Source organism: Propithecus coquereli, unplaced genomic scaffold (assembly GCF_000956105.1).
Source record: "Propithecus coquereli isolate 6110/MARCELLA unplaced genomic scaffold, Pcoq_1.0 Scaffold94, whole genome shotgun sequence".
NCBI classification, from domain to species: domain Eukaryota; kingdom Metazoa; phylum Chordata; class Mammalia; order Primates; family Indriidae; genus Propithecus; species Propithecus coquereli.
This window is the reverse complement of record NW_012155729.1, coordinates 6,522,062-6,540,119: the sequence shown is the minus strand read 5'-3', so window position 1 is coordinate 6,540,119 and position 18,058 is coordinate 6,522,062. Positions and strand designations below refer to the sequence as shown.

The window sequence follows — 18,058 nt, the reverse complement described above, 5'->3', positions numbered from 1 at the left end:
TACCGACACACTTTTTTTAATGAAATCAGGCTACACAAGGTGATTTGAATCCAATCTTCTTTTCTTAGGAATCTATTATCGGCATTTTTCAAACTAATAGGTAAAGATCTATGTTAACAATTTTTTGCTTGCATAATATTTCATTACATGTGTTATGTCATTTATTTAACTTATCATATATTAATGAGTATTCAAGTTGTTTAAATATTTCACCATTATAAACAGGATTGATACATCTTTAAATTAAAAACTTAAGTTACACATAAATATGAAACATTTTGTTGATGCCACTTTATTACTGGCTCTCAAATACCAAGTAAATACTCCAATGGATAATGATATTAATACTTTATAAACCTTTGAAGGAGATATAAGTTTTTCTATTAGCTGAGAATATTTCATATTTCCCCTTATGTACTCCTTTGAAGTAGTTAAAAGATAGACATTAGTATCTGCATTTAACATATTAACTTCCAAGTTGAAGCACTCGGAGTTAAGTGGGGTAGAGGAGATATTAACACTAAATCTAAGGAGCTTAAATTGCTTGAATCTATTCTGTGCTCTTTCCAAAGGCTCAATGCTGGTTCCCCTTGGTTCTTGGTGTGGGAGGATAGCTGGGGAATTCTAACTAGCATGATTTCTCACACCTGCCTCTTTCCTTCAACTGTAGTGATCTTCACTGTCTTCATCCAACACCTCCTCCAAATTTGGCTGAAAATGCCAGAATACCTTCTATGAGTCTCACTTTGACTATAACAACTTCTTTATTCTAAAACACCTTAGCAAATAAATACATCATTCATTGAGAGCTTATTTTGTTATCTTGAATTTTGTGTGGTTATCTTTTTCTCATCTATCATGCAAAATTTGATAATCAGAGATCCTAGACTCTATTTCTTTGGTGTCTCCTAAGACACCTCATATGGCAAACAATGAACATTATAGAATATAATATTTTAAATGATACTGTATCAATAGACTACTGAGAAGTATTCTAGCTTTTGGACACCATCAGTATTTTTGCACTGTATCATGTAATACTATTTATTTATTGCATTAATTAAAACTAAAGAGTGCTTCAGATTTTTGTCATTTCTATTTATTAATGTATTTTTGGTTCATTTTGGAGAAGAGATTTGAAAAGCAAAATCCATTATTTTTAAATGTTAAAAGCCATTACATTGGAATGAAAGAAATTTATGGAATCTTATTAGGTATAAATATTATTATAGCTTGGTTTTAAAATGCTTGATAGTTATGTAAATCTCATTTTATTTTTTATGTTATTTAATATACTTTTGAAGTACTTCTTAGCAAAAATGCATACCTTTATACAATTTGTCCAGCTTTTGAATATAATTTTCCATACTTGGAGAAGAGATCAAATGATGGTAATACAGTTTGGAAATCCTAGGAGGAAAAAATATCAAAGATTACCACAGAGATCACACTGATCTTGTGTTCTTATCATTATTATTTAGATGATGTTAAATTGCTAAACAAATGTCATTCAACTGCACTTCAAATTTCCTGTTATACCTGTAAAACAAATTTAGCAGGTAAGTTTTAGAGGTTTTATGAGTTGAAAGTCAGATAGATGGAAGCTTTCTTAGACACATAGTTTTTAACAACTGTGGAGGACACCCACAAACAGCCCTGATCAATGCAAACATCAGACACCTCCACCTGCCTTCAAGAAGCTCACAATTTAAATTTTTTACCTTGATTTCACATGGGGTGGTGTTTTGTTTTGTGCAAAATAAATATTTGTTGACTGAATGAATGACAATGGAAAAGTGATACACCCAAATAACTATAATTGAGGGCAGACTGTGTTTAGTACCACAGAGTTGATTCAAATGAATGGTAAAGGAGTTCAGAAGAAGGAAGGGAGAAATCATTTTTTGTTGTATAACCTGAGAAGCAGCATTTGAGGATAAAAATGAATGCTTTTCATGCATGTTAAACAGGCAAAGCTATTAAAGAAGTAAGCTACCAAATCAACAGTGAATACTGTTAATAAATGATCAGACTATATAAAGATGTATGTTTCTTCTTGGAAAGAAGGCCTATCCTTAAGGGAGGTAATTTTGGCTGAATTTTTGTTGCTGTTCTCTTAAGAAAACCTAGGAGAAAAGGACCTGGGTCCAGCTCTATAGAGGGTCTATACATTACAAACATAGAAAAACCAAATGTATTAAAGAACATGTGGACATGTGAGTGTCCCTGTCACTAGGGATCTGGCTCTCCACTCTGGTACAACAGAGCCTCTAACCCTAAATATCTGCTTTTATCACTAATGCTTTTCAAGCCCCAGGGAAAAGCTCCACATCTGTTGCTCTGTGTTTGTCATACCCAAGTGACATGAAAGATGGTGGGTTGTGACAGACACTGCTTTTGAGTGCAAAGACAATTTGAGCAACAAAAATGCTTAGATAAAAGACAAATTAATTAACTTGAACAAAATCCTTCCTCTTGGATAGCATAAATGCAACAGAATTTTACATAATGAAGTATCATTTTCCTGTGGTGCTGAGCATCCATATTCTTGCTTTCTTGTTCCAAATTGTAATTCTGGAGGTAATCAGAAATCAACACAGTTTTTGCAACAGTTGCACAGGATATCTCAGGAACATTTTGCAATAGTAAATAATTCATATCACTCTTAAATTTCAGTGGGTAAAGTTTAGACATCTATGTGAAGCATAGCAATGATTTTTTATGTTGGCAACCTGATAAACACTGATTCCTAGAACTCTGAATAGCTTTACCTTTATAAATATATATATATATATAAAACAATATTTCATTTAATTTTCAAAAACATAGACCTGCCTTGCAAGTTAAGTTAAAATAAGTTTTCAGAGAGAAGGAAAATAATCTGTTAGAAATTCAGCTCTATGTAAAGAAATAAAGAGAAGGAATAAATGAAGGTAAAATACGGCCTTTTATTTTTCTTATTTTTAATTGGCCTAAAAGATACCATCTTTGTTCTAAATAATAATAACAATGTCATTGGTAATTATAGATTGTGGATAAAGGAAATGAATGACAGCAATGTTATAAGGAATGGGAGGGAAGAATTGGGAATAATATATTCTAAGGCAATTGCATTACACATGAAACAGTATAGTGCTATTTGAAAGTGGACTTGGATTAGTCATAAATGTTTATCCCAATCTCTAGAGCAATCAATAAAAAAATTTTTTAAAAGAAGTATAATTGATATGCAAGAGTGGAAAGAAAATGGAATCATATAAAATAATTAAAACTAGAGAAGCCTGCAAAAGTGGAAGACAAAACAAAACAAAACAAAGAACAAGGGCAATGGAGGAAAAACGGTTACAAATATGTTAGATATTAATCCAACTATAATAATAATCACTTTAAATGTGGATGGTTTAAATACACCAATAAAATACAAAGACTTGATTAAAAAAAAGAAGACCCAACTATATGTTGTCTACATGAAACTCTCTTTAAATGTAAACACAGAGTAAAAATAAAGAGATACAGAAAGATATACCATGCTAACACTAATCAAAAGAAAGCTGAAATAGCTACATTAATTTCAGACAAAACAGACTTCAGAATAAGGAAAATTATCAGGGATAAAGAGAGATGTTACACAATGTTAAAGGGGTCAAGTTTCTAAAAAGAAATAACAATTCTTAATGCATATGTGCCTAGCAACAGAGTATCAAAATATATGAGGCAAAAACTCATAGAACTGCAAGGAGAAAGTCAAATTCACTATTGTAGTTGGAGACTTCAACACCACTTTACCAGTAACTGATTCAGCAGGCAGAAAATCAGTAAGAATATAATTGAACTGAATAGTGCTATCAATCAGTTGTATAAAATTGACATCTATGGACTACTTCATCCAGCAACAGCAGAATACACACTTTTCTCAAACTCATGTTTAACATTTACCAAGATAAACCACATCCTGGGCCATAAAATACATCTTAACAAATTTAAAAGAATAGAAATCATACAATGTCTGCTCTCAGGCCACAGTGGAATTAAACTAGAAATCAATAACAAAAAGATTGCTGGAAAATTCCAAAATATTTGGAAATTAAACAACATACTTCTTAATAACACATGGGTCAAAGAAGAGGTCTCAAGAGAAATAAGAAAATATTTTGAACTAAGTGAAAATGAAAATACGACCTATCAAAAATTGTGGGATGCAGCAAAAGCAGTGTCTAGACGAAAATGTATAGCACTGAATGCATATAGTAGAAAAGAATAAAGATCTAAAATCAATAATCTAAGCTTCCACTTTAGGAAACTAGGAAAAAAAATCAAATTAATTCCAAAGTATGCAGAAGCAAAGAAATAAATCAGAGCAGAAATTGTGAAACTGAAAATAAAAAAATAGTAGAGAAAAATCAGCAAAATAAAAAGCTGGTTCTTGAAAACATTAATAAAATTCATAAACCCCTAACCAGGCTAACTAAGACAAAAGAGAAAAGAAAGAAATTATTACTAATATCTGAAATGAAACATGGACCATCACTTTCGATCCCACGAAGGTTAAAAATATAATAAAGGAATATTATGAGGAGCTGTATGACCACAAATTTGATAATTTAGGTGAAATGGACCAATTCCTTGGACAACACAAATTACCAAAACTGACACAAGGAGATATAGATAATCTAAACAGGCATATATATTTTTTAGAGACAGGGTCTCTCTATGTTGTCCAGGCTGGCCTCAAACTCCTGGGCTCAAGTGACCCACCCGCCTCAGCCTTCTGAGAAGCTATGACTATAGGCATGTGCCACTAACCCTGACTTATATTTTAAAAAACTGAATCAACAATAAATAACCTGCTAAACAGGCCAACATGGTTTCATTGGTGAATTCTACCATACAAGGAAGAAATGATATCAATTCTCTATAATATGTTCTAGAAAACAGAAGAAACACTTCCTAACTCATTCTGTTTTGTAATCTTTAAAATGGGGATATCTACCTCACAGGGTTGTTGTGAGGAATATACAAGACATAACATCTGGCACTTAGCACTAGCATTTTCCTCTTCCATTCCTTCAGTGGTAGAAGTCTATTCATATTATACCTACCAGATTCTTTGAAAAGTCAAAGTAAGTAAATTTCATGGACACCTATAGGAGACTATGAGGCAGTAATATGGTGAAATGGGAGTTTGATGATATATTCCATCAGTTAAACTATTTTGAAGAAGCATCTTCAATATATGTCTAGTCATTTGTGTTAAATTATATATGTGTAATACTGATACTACAATGCAATGCAAAAAAATATATATATATACAAATGAGATATTAATAAAAATAAATATAACAGATCTTGCATAGTTAATTTTGGACTCATTTCATATAATAAATCAACACTTAATTATGTGTTAGACCTTCATCTGTGCATGCAAGTAACATTTTGACATCTATAGTGTGTCAGGCACTATGCTAGCTTCCAACCTATGGTAACCAAAACTTAGTCTTGTCTAGTGTCAGACAATAGTCATCTATAATTGTGTGCAGATAAATGAGCATTGACTCTTTAAGTACCTACCCTCTATGTTCTCTAAAATAACATCTTGCAGAAACTCTTTATTTTTTGCTGTAAAATCCCACATTCTCACTCAGCCCTAGTCAACCAATAACTGTCACTTACCTCTGGTACAGGAAGAAGTGAATATGCCATTAGGACAGCTTTGGTTTGGGAAGAAATCTGACACTGATTATCATTTGTTTAAAATTTGCCTCTGCTACGATAAAACAGGTCATCCTGTCATGGGAAACTATTTATGAGCTCAGGAAAACCACCTGCACAAAACTTGTGCAGTGTCGCTTTTTAAATAGGGGGTGGGGGATTGCTTTTCTGAAAAATAACCTCATCAAGAAAAAACACTGGGGATGGTAATTCTAAATGCTGCCATAGCCCTTGCCTGCCAGAGCAGACAGCTTCTGCTATTAGGATGCCCAGCCAAACACAAATAATCCACTGCCAAAATGAGCTCCTTGGGACAATTTAGGAGTCTTTGGAAGTGAACGGCTCTTTGATCTGGAATGCAGCCCAGGTCCATTTTCAAACCCAAGTCAAAATGACAAAGAGTACGTTTCCTGGGCCACTCACCCCCTAAGTGTAAGATTACTTTAGGTTGGCAGCTGCACTGTTTATCTAGTTATTCAAGGCTTCTCACCAGATACTCACAACTGAGTGCTTAAACAACCAGCTTCAATGTTAGTAAGCAGGACAGTACTGATATCCCATAAGTTACAAATCTGTGATTAGAGGGACACGATGAAAATCAAAGGTACATGTACATGTACATGTTGTTCAGCTTAAAATATCTTTTATATATTCAGCTTTAAAATATTGCAAAGATTTTCTCTAAGAGTTAAAAAAAAAAAAAAAAACCAGGAAGGTGGCAAGAACTTTTGGCTGAGTATTAAATACATTTTAATCAAAGATATTTCCTAAATGAGACTTCAATTAAGTCTGGCTAGCAATTGGAATTTTCTAGACTCTTCAAATGAGAATTTACAGGCAGGTTTCAAAGATCGCCTGGCACTATTCTTGCAAGATCAAACTTCGCTCTCATCACACTTAGAAAACTCTGATGACATGAGCATCTCTACAGTTTTGACATAAGAACATGCAGGCAACTGTTAGAGTTGTTGGAGTTATTCCCTTCTTTCTGTTCACTCTGAGTTTTCATGAAAACTTCCTCAAGTATTCTGTTACTTATGTTCTTCTAAAGCCCAAAGATTTAGAATTTATCATGAAATAGTATTGCCTTTTCTCTGTAGGCAGCAAGAGAGGGGCACCATCGCCATGTTGTATGTGAAAAGAGTTCTGTTAATTTAACTTCTTTCAAGAGGCATTGTCAAATCCTAATGTCGTCATTACACAACATGTATTGACTCCATTACAGATCCCAAGGAAGAAGTATGCAATAGTTCAGTCAGTGAATGGACCTTAGGCCATAATTTGCAATTCCCACTGGTGTATTTGTATTCCTTAAGAAGCATTATCCAAGGGAGACATTGGAGAGATAAAGAGAACTAGTAATAATGGTTACCTGTTTCTTTCATTGATATCGCAATTAGTACCAAAAGTAATTAGGACAAAGTTCACATATTAATAGAAATAATGCTTGATGCATTGTCTAGGCAGGCGGTAGCTGGCGTTTTTTAAAGAGCAATAATTGACTTTTGTCAAGGTTAGGGCTTCTTTTCGTGACTGTGGGCTCTGGTTTAAAAAATAAAGGGATACTTCTCCAAGAATAGAGCTAACAGGATGATTTTTCTTCTACTTTTCTTAAGTTGTTCACATCTAAGTTTTTGTGATGGGATTTATTATTATTTCTTGGTTAGCTGGAGGGGAGGCCTATGCGTAACATGTCTTGTTCATTTCTAATTACCTCCCAGAAAAGGCAAACGCTCCTGAAACAATAAGCTGGCTAATTTAAAAGGCATCGCTAACTAAAATGAAGGGCAATTTTCTACTTATTTTAAAGGCTTTAAAAGTGCAAATCTTACCCTTGGAATCAGCTAGTCATCAGATCTTAAAATAAAAAGCAATATTGTCGCGCCTTCATAAAAGACAATTTATCTCCTTCTGTGTACCATTTTCATCAAACAGTGTTTTCTATTTGTTGGTTTACTCTTTTACTGTGAGAATGTATGATAATGTGTGTTATAAAAATCAAGAAATTAGTCTCACGGCAGGGAGCCTGCTAACAACACCATTTTAATCTTATCCTTCAAGCAGCCACAAAAACATATTAATTGCATTTTAATTTATGCAACAAATATTTCAATTTAATTATGCTTAATTTTTGTTAAGTTATAAAAGTGCCAATGGTTCTGACACAGTTTTTTCTTGTAAGTTTTTTTTTTAAATGAAAGAAAATCGAATGCTGTTTCTAAAAGAAATTATGAAAGACTTCTAATTACTGCTTATGTTTTTGAAAAATTGCTAATCTAGTAGCCCCAAAATAACATCTGGGAACATATGAACTTGAAGCTTTTTTACTCAATATTTATAATTCTTAATAATTAATATACATGCATCATTAATATAATGGAATTTTCACAGGAAGGTTTTTTTGTAATTATAGGATATATCAATAACTGTCATTGAATGGCGCATTTCCTCTATAGAAATGTTTTTGTTAATTCCTCTCAGGAAAACTGAGACAAGAATAAGTGAAGCTGATTGCTGCTGACACACTGCAATGAAGAAAAGAATATTTACCATTAACAGAAGTGGAAAGAAAAATGTCAAACCACCAAATCTGAAAAGTATTAATTATATTCAGCAAATATTTATTAAGCTCTTAGTAGGTACAAATCCTACCCAAACATTAAGTCTCAAATAAAAATGCTACTTCCTCCAGGAAATCCTTCTCTCTTCAGATGAAAATTAAATTTCCCTGCACTGAATGCCTATGGTGCTTAATTATACCTTTCTCATAGTCCTTTTGTATTTTTTTTTTTTTTTTGCATCACAGTAATTCCTATACAAGCTTCATCTCACCTTCTAGATGGTAAGGTTCCTGGGGGTAGATTTTAGGCCTTCTGTGTTTATATACTCCATCTATCACATTCAAATATACTGGAAAATGAAAACCTATGGATATGAATAAACAGTTCTGGATGCTATGTTTTTGTAAAAAACATTATTATTTCAAAAGCCTTTCTATAGAAGTTGTATAGACTTGTATTTTTGAATTATTCAATAGAAGGCTTCTAGTTTTAAGATGGCAGAGCAGTGAATTTCTTGCCCTATCTTATCCTCTCAGAAATTCTCCCCATCCAAAAAAAAAGGGGAATTAAGAACATACACTAAGCTACATCTTTAATGAAATCAGAAGATAGCAGTGACCCCAAATTATAATTTATGCTGGGAAACAAACAGAGAGTGGTACCAAACATACAAGGAATGAAGAACAGAGATATCTTCAGAGGGGGATACCAATGAGATCCCATCCTATTCTTCCTACCTAAACCCAGAAACCTCAGGCATTGAAATCTTCAAATATCTCAGAAGGCAGAGGTGATGCACAGGGCTTGGTTGAAAGTCTATATAAACAACACTTCATCTCCAAGCTCCATCCAGGTTCTCCACCCCAGAGAACCTTCCTCCCATTTCCCCCCCAGGTTCAGGGTCTTTGTTCTTTGGGGGACTGGGGGTCAGGGACTATAGGCACCAGGCATAGTAGAGGGCAGGGGTAAGGCATTATACTGAAAATTAAGTGAAAGTCTTCATTCATACTTAATGGTGATAACACTATCCTACTCATCACCTCAATTCCCAACTCTGAGAATACTAGCACACTTGGCAGGAGATTAGACACTTTTTTTTCTTTAATCATTCAACTATGGCAGAACCACAGAAAGTCACCTCTACCATGAAAACTACCAGACAACAAGCCCTTGAAGGGCAATGCAGGGCAATAATTTCAACTAGCATTTCCATGTCTCATTTTTTTTTTTGGAAAGTTTATTGTTTTAGTTTCCTGGGGCTGCTAGAACAGATGACCACAAACTGGGTGGCTTAAAACAATAGCCATTTATTCTCTCACAGTTCTGCAGGCCAGAGTCTAAAGTCAGGTGTGGGCAGGACCTGCTACCACTTAGAGGCTCAAGTGGATCCTCCCTGGGGTGAATATATCATATAACATAATAACATATGAGAAACCATATATTTAGGTATTTAAGATAAACCTAACTAAATATCTTCTGAGCATTTTTGCAATGTTTTCCATAAGCAAATCTAGATATTAACACATATTAAAATGCAGATAAGATGGTCAACAGAAATTAATGTATTTCACAATGCCAACTCCCTCTATAAGCTTTGGGAAAATTATGCATACATTTACTAATCTATGTACAATATTTAATGTCTATATTTGAACAAAAATTATTGAAGAAGCTCTATTTTCTGAACTAGTGTCCTTTCCCCCAACTAAATCCAATTAAGAAAGCAATGTGAATTTCCTCGCAAGCTATTTCATACATGGATGCCCTTGAACTTTACTGAGTCTGAACTAAAAAACATGTATAGGTAAAATACATCGGTATTCAAAATACTAAGGAATGTTTATTTGCTGTTACCAAAGCACTAGAACACATAAATATATAACTGTTAATTTATTTAGATTTTATAAATGACAGTCTTTCAAACATAAGAATATTGATTTAATACATATAAGAATTTAATTTCAAAATTTAGTACATATTTCATTAGTATTTTTTAACAACATAGAAATTATTTAAACATTGAGAGGATATACAAATGTAATAATTTAAATGATTATTGCCTCTTGAAACTCTATTGTAGGGACATTCACACAATATAGGAGAAAAATAATCTTTTGAGTAAAGTCAAATTCAACTGTATATGTTTTGATTTATACCACTTTTGTTCTGCAAATAAGAATTTATCAGAAACACAATAAAAAAATAAGTATGCCTCACCTTGGCCAATATATAATAATAATGCTAATTGGTTGTTATCTCTGTCTTAAATTGTACTTTTATTAGTTTCCAAGAGCTTGGATATTAATGGTAAAGTATTTCAATTAGTTTTGTCTCCTCTCCAACTATATGGTTAGAGCCTATCCAAATTTTCAAAACCGTTAATGTGATTTAGTGTATATTAACCTCATAACGTTCCATTAAGTTCTTATCCATCATGGGGGCTAGTTAATTGGTCTAGTAAAAGAATTTCCTTTTCCAAGAAATCTTATATTTAGAGCCCTAAGAACACTCTTTTCCATCTCTAATAAGCACATGGAGGATTGACTGAGGATAGCGGGGGAAAATGCAAATGACTATTAATGTCTATGTGTTCATGGTCGGAACTGAAAAAATCATCAAAGAATTATCTCCACAAAAGGATCTGGTGGTCAGACAATTACACTAGCAAGTCTTTTGAAGCTTTCCAATAGCAGATAATTCTCAGTCTAAGTTAACTTCTCTGGAATGTCTTACTTAGTTTTGACTTCATCACAAGCATTAAAGTTGGAGTTCTTTTGGGGGCATTGTTTTTTCAAAAGAAATTTCAATCTCTTCAAGAAAGTTCAGGGTAATGAGTGGAAAACACAAAATTGTTGAGCTGCAGAAACCAAGAGGTAGGCTAGGCTTTGCACAGGTCAGGCGTCTCACTTTCACAAAGACTCACCACACGCAGGGTCTCTGTTGTAAAGGCAGCTCCAGTCAGATATATAATTTTTCATCTCTTTCATCAATTATTAATATTAGAGAACTAGAAAATGGGACAAGTGAATGGGCTGCCTTCCACCTGGAAAGAGGCTTTGATCCAAAGAGACAGAGGACAAAAACCATAGGCCTTCGATGCGGACAAATAGTCAATGTGTTTAGTGCTCTTAAAACAGGAGAGGGTTAAGAGGAAACAAACTACATAGGACTACGAAAGAAAAATAGGCCCACATGTCAAGGACTTGGATGTAAAGCAGGCAGTGAAAGACATCCTCTGTGGGAACCTAAAGAAAATTTAAGCATTAGAGAATATCTGCCAGCTTCAAGCAAATTAGAAAAACTTGGATTATGTAAGACAGAGTTAAAGACCAAAAGGAGAAAAGAGGCTAAAAAAAATTAGGTCATTAAATATGAAATATCCGATTTTGAATCAAAAGTGTAGTTCATTATATTACAAACAAGAAACAGTACAATTAATCAAAGTATGCACCTAAACTATCAACACAGTTTTGCCATTTTAGCAGTAGCTTGCTTATGCCAGCAGCGATGAAATCTGAAGAGCGAGTGGCTATGAAATCGCAAAATGCGTTTTTCACAGCATGTTGAGAATTGAATATTTTGCCTTGTAAGAAGTGGTCTAATGGCTGGAAAAAGTGGTAGTCAGTTGGTGCAAGCTCTGGTGAATACGATGGATGACAGAGAGTTTCCAAGTCCAGCCTCCGTAGTTTGAGCAGCGTTGTTTGTGCAACATATGGTCAAGCGTTGTTTTGCAGGAGGATTGGGCTGTCTGTATTGACCAATATCGGCTGCTTAACTGCAAGCATTCTCATCATTTTGTCCAACTGGTTGCAGTAGACATCCGCTGTAATAGACTGATCAGGTTTCATGAAGCTGTAGTGGATAACACCAGTGCTGGCACCAGGGACCAGTTTGATGAAAGATAATTTTTCCACAAACCTGGTGGAGGGATGGTTTTGGGATAATACAAATGTATTATGTTTATTGTGCAGTCAAACCTCTCTGCTAATGACAATCTGTATTTGCAGCCACTCCCCAGTGCTAGCATCACTGCCTCAGCTCCACTTCAGATCATCAAACATTAGATTCTCATAAGGAGCGCACAACCTAGATCCCTCACATGCACGATTTACAGTAGGGTTCATCCTCCTATGAGAATCTAATGCTGCTGCTGATCTCACAGGAGGTAGAGCTCAGGGGGTGATGTGAGCGATGGGGAGCGGCTGTAAATACGGATGAAGCTTCACTTGCTGGTCTGCCACTCGCCTCCTGTTGTGCTGCCCACTTCCTAACAGGCCATGGAACAGTACCAGTTTGCGGCCCAGGGGTTGGGGACTGCAGCTGTACACCATCAGGCTTATTAACATAGGGAATAATCCTGATAAATACTTTCCAGCAGTTGGATCCATACTTTTGCTTACATTTCATTTTCTAGCACTTAGTCACAGGGCTATAGCTAGCTAAAAAAGTGGCTGATAAATGTGCTCACCACCTACCTTTAAGCAATATATTTTGCTGTACTTTACTACAAATTAAAAAATTTTCACAACTAAAAACGTATAATTCCTAGCAAGAAAATAAAGAAATACCAAAATTTATCAAATACTGTCAAAACTATTCTCAGAGGCATAGTTATTTCAATAAGTGTTTTCATCATTCCCTTTTGGTCTCCCAAAATTTCCCTCTTTATCTCTGAAAATAATTTAATATTTGACTAAAAAGTAAAAGTAAATAATCAAAAATTCAGAAACTTTATATCACACCTTACTTCTTTTCCGTGTATTGTTTAGTAGATGCTTCACAATAAATATTGTACGGTTAAGTGCAAAAGTTTACCACTTAATCATAAATTTAAGTATTCTGTTGTAAGAATCAAAGAAAATTTACTTCAAAAAATTAACACATTTTACATTTTCTGTATATATGTATATGTGTCTATATATGTATATGATATATACACGTCTACATATATCATTTATATATAAACATATATATTTCCTTAAATCATAAAACAAAGCTAAAGTATTTTTAATATGACTTTCAGCTCTGACATTCTATAGTAGTATGATTACCAGCAAGTCTTCCAAACATCTGGAAAGAATTTACAAAATCTTAGAAACTCTCAAATAGCAGAAGAAAGTAGGTTTAAAGAGCTAATTGGGATAGTATAGTGTAATGGTTAATAGACCATATTGGCAGTGATCAGCTTTATTTAACCATATTTTAACCAATAAGAGGAGCGGAAATGATAGTATCAACATCCTAGCTTAGTTCTAAGGATTAAAAATGATAATAGACCTAAGGCTCTTTCTAAATACATGTTAGTTGACTAAGGACAATTTTAACCGAGAAAATTTATCAACAAAAAGGAAAGAGTTAAAATGTATAGAAATTTTGTTGCTTATGCAGTCTGACCCCAAAGGCAATATGTAATGGCAAAAACATCTAAAAGTCTTTTGCTTATCCCTTTAAAGGACATACCAATAAGAGTAGAATTTAATACTTCTGTTTTACTGAACTGTCTTACAAATCAAGACATCACTTTGCACATAGTGGGTGCTCAATAGTGGGTATTGACTAACTTTTAATAACATTAAAAATGAGATTTAATTGTATGGAAATTATAGGTATGTCTGTAAAATGACTGATTCCCTTTTACAGATAAGATAAAAATGTTTAAACAAGATTATCTGAGTTGAACTTCAGGTCTATGCAGAGAAATTCATTGGAAATCTATATATAGACCTTAGGTCTTTATGCTTCAAAATGTTTGGCTCAACACAAAATATGGACATCATATTATAAAACTATGTTGCATGATAAATAGAGAGCTATCACTATCATCCTCTAATAATAAGCTAACATCTATGCATTAATTTCATAGAAACTCTTAGTGGAATTTTAGTCACCTAACCACCGACTATGATTCTTCTATGTTGCATTATACATACATTTGAAAAAAATAATGATATACATGGATATGCTTTATTGCTACCTTTAGCGGGATTGAAACAGTATATCAAATTTTATTTTGGTGGTCCTTTTATTAGCTTTCTACCACTTGATCAGCTGATATCACTAATAATAAATTTTTTTTTTATAAACTAGAGTTTCCAAGTCCTGTCCCGAGACTGTAATATTTCAAAAAACAGTCTAAGCTTTAGGGAAAAAACCAATTACAGAAACAGCATTAAAAATGCCAAGCACCGGGCAGAAGCAATTCTGGATCAGTTTAAAAAAGTGATTGATGAAACTCTAATCCAAGCTGAAGGAACAGTTTCACGACAAGCTGTGACCATTCCACACACTTCATTAGCTGCCATAATTAGCCTGGTGTTTCAATTTGTTAGAACTGGTGGGGACAATTTTCCTCAGAATGCAAACATCAAAAAACAGGGTCCCTCAGACTTCAGAAGAGGCTGATGAGAGGCTTTTCTAGTCTCTGTTAACTAAAAGATTAATTATTGCTGATAGGAGGCTGTGCTGTGATTGTCACTCTGTCCATGTGCATTACTTTTAGCATTAGAAGAAAGATATGGTTGACACTGCACTACTCAATCAAGCAGCTTCGCATTAGAGCACAAAGTCGCTTTTAATATCCAGGGTATTTTTGATTGATTTTTCTTCCTGTTTTCTGGGTCCAAGAGTCACACCTATTTATTTATATTAGAATTTTTAAACAGCCTCTAAAATATTGAGAGGCTTAGTTAATGTGCTTTGCCTCAAGTCAGAGCTTCGTTTCCTTACCATAGATCAGCAAAACAGTGATTTCCTATATTTCTATGATTGTATAATATAATGACATCTTTCAAACATGTTTATAAACCTTCTAAGACTACAAATGTTTAAACCAACCTAGAAAGCTACATGAATTTTACCTATATTTAGAAAGATAGCACTATAAATTGATCCCTGGATTAAGGGAATGTACCCTAATTTTTCACAATATAAGTTTGTGAAACCTAATTAAATGGGATAGTAGGAAGGAGACTCCTACTTAGTTTTCTTAGAACAAGAGTAATTTCTTTTCATCTTTGGGCCACAGGCAAGGCTGATCCTTGCTAGTATACACCTATAGATAATGTCATTAAAAATTTCACCAAATCCTTAATTTTTAATCCCTTGGATTTACTATTATTTATTTTCATCAAGATATTTTTAAAAGGAAAAGTCCCACTGTATATATCTTTTTTAAAAACTCATTTCTTTAATTGACCTATAATAAATGAATTAGAAGGTGTCATTTAATCAGATGTGGAGGAAGCAGATATAGCTGAAGAAACTGGTGGAATTTTCAAAACCAAAACAACACAGGAGTGGAAAAGTTTTAAAGTGAAAAAACATAACAACATCAGAGAAAAATGCTTGTCTGAGTTTACAGGGGAAATTTTCCATAGATTCCACTAAAATCAAGTCTCTTCTATCCCAAACAATTGGGCAAATGTATCACTTAGAGCAGTGCTGTCCAACAAAAATACAATGTGGGCCACAAATGAAATTTTATTTTTCTAGTAGCCACATTAAAAATAGTAACAAGAAACAGGTGAAATTAATGGTGAGTGAATAAAATATTTTAATCAAAGAGATCTAAGATATCTATGTAACGTGTCATTATTATTAAATATTAATATGTTACTTTTTAAAACTAAATCTTTGATATCTCATGTGTATTTTACACTTATGGCATATCTCAATTCAGAGAAACCACATTTCAAGTGCTCAATAGCTGCATGGCTATAATACTGAATTTCTTTCTCGGGGAGCAGTTGTTTGCTATTTAGCAAATAGAGCAATTCTGGAGTTCTATGGAGTTACATAATAAATGGAACTACGAAGAGTCAAAGTGCTACTATCTTAAAAAAATGTACACTGAAGAAATGCACATAGATTCTAGCATCACCGAGATCAGTGAGGATAATGCAATATTTAAGACATCAACAGGCCAAATAAGGAACATACAGATGGTAGAACATTGGTCCCTAACCTTTTTGGCACCAGGGACCGGTTTCACGGAAGACAATTTTTCCACGGACAGGGTGAGGCGGCTGGGGGAGGTAGGGAGGGAGGGAGGAGCAGATCTTTGCAGACCAGTATCAGTCCGCAGCCCGGAGTTGGGAGCCGCGGGGTACAGTATCATGCATACCACTGAAACTGAGTTTAGCTACAGATGGGATCAGAAAAATAGTGCCAATTCCCAGGGCAGGAATGTATGGCTAAACAAGACCATTTTGCTTAGCTGTAACAGAGATGAGATTCACCCAACATGCGCCAGTATAATTATATTGGTTTCCATACTGCTTTCACTATATACGCCTTCACTATTTTCGTATCTATTAGTAAATAACTGCTAAATCAAGCACCACCCTCAAATTCCCTCATGATCCAGCAATTAAAGACTTACTGTCTATCCCAGCAAGAAGCCCCAGGATTACTGTCCATTCTGATTGTTTAGTACTTGAGCACTACATTTACCAAATATTTTAAATATGGCTCATGTCTATAATACACACATAATGAGCTGGGCATATTTACCACAATTATTAATAATTACCTAGTAAATCTGTGGCTAATTCAGTCATATTGTTGTTTTTGATCTTCTCATCAAATTGCTTCTTCCTAAACTCTCAGGAAACATACTCAGATCCAAAACACCTAAATTTAGTAGCTCTAAACAGTCATACAGAAGGCATATAGAAATTAATCTTATTTCAGCCTGCCAAACCATTTGTTATTCAAAAAAAAATATTCCAGAGCTTATTTCTATCTGGGTAATAGTGTGGGAAATTTTTTTACTTCCACAATTCTACCTCTCTACTGTTTAATCCTTGATTTAATTTTTAAACAGAGGAGGATATACTCAAAATAACTCTTGTAGTTCAGACATAATTTTAAAAATTATTATTGAATCATTCATGTTAAAATTGTTACATACGGAGAGAATCCGGAGGCTCAAATTATAAAATGGTAAATAAAAACTTCTTGAGTAGTGAAGATTTTGCCATTAAAAAAAATGAAATAATACAGCTGGAACACTTCTGTCCTTTGTGAAAATACTTCACAGAATGTGGGCTCTTTGTTACAAAAAGTGGGTTGATCTGAAAAGGCTGGAAATTAATCCAAACTGCCCCATCTGAAGACCTTTGCTTGGAAACATTTCACATTATAAATAAGAGAAGCCATACATGTACACTACTGGAGAGAAATCATGTGGCATGAAAATAAATGTTGATTTGTCACTTTTAAGAGTAAAATAGAAACAATACTTCATTGTCTCCCAAATAGCTGATATTTTCTAGCATGTCATAGAGTAAACGAGAGAGCCAACATTTTCCGTTAGCCTGAGCCAGGATGTATCTGAGAGCAAACAATTCATGGATGTGGTCTGCTCCTACTGACATCGTGATAGAAAATTCCAATTTTGTGAGCCCCTTTTGGAGCCTATATAGGTTGTTTTCTTAACTTCAAAATGATTAAACGTTCTTTTGTTGATCAAACCTTCAGTTGGAAGGAAAGTCTTGAAACGTCAAGCCCAAATAGAATATCTGCAATTTTGGAAACACATCTAGTTTTGCTGTTTGGTGAAAAGTTCCACATGCCATTTTGACCATTTCTTTCTACAGTAGCATGAATTACTGCCCAAAAATCCTGAATGGAGGTTTGCATACTGCTTTAGGGTAGTCAATTTCAGAGCCAGAGCCTTTTCAGAGGATTTTTTTTGTAACAAGAGCAGAATATGAAATGGAAAGTCTTGACGATGAGAATTCAACTTTAAAGAGAAATTTCGAAATAACTTGAGAGAAGAAGTCATA

The 18,058-nt window shown here is 34.0% G+C and overlaps 1 protein-coding gene across 1 annotated transcript in view; it reads right to left on the bottom strand.

Annotated features, from left to right (window-relative positions):
* Window positions 1-18,058, bottom strand: part of SPATA17 (spermatogenesis associated 17) — a 238,274-nt gene that overhangs the window by 7,429 nt on the left and 212,787 nt on the right. Inside the window, exon 9 of the mRNA XM_012664910.1 lies at window positions 1,328-1,410. Coding sequence (XP_012520364.1) covers window positions 1,330-1,410 — 81 coding nt within the window. The 3' untranslated portion in view covers window positions 1,328-1,329. The remainder of the gene's footprint in view (window positions 1-1,327; window positions 1,411-18,058) is intronic.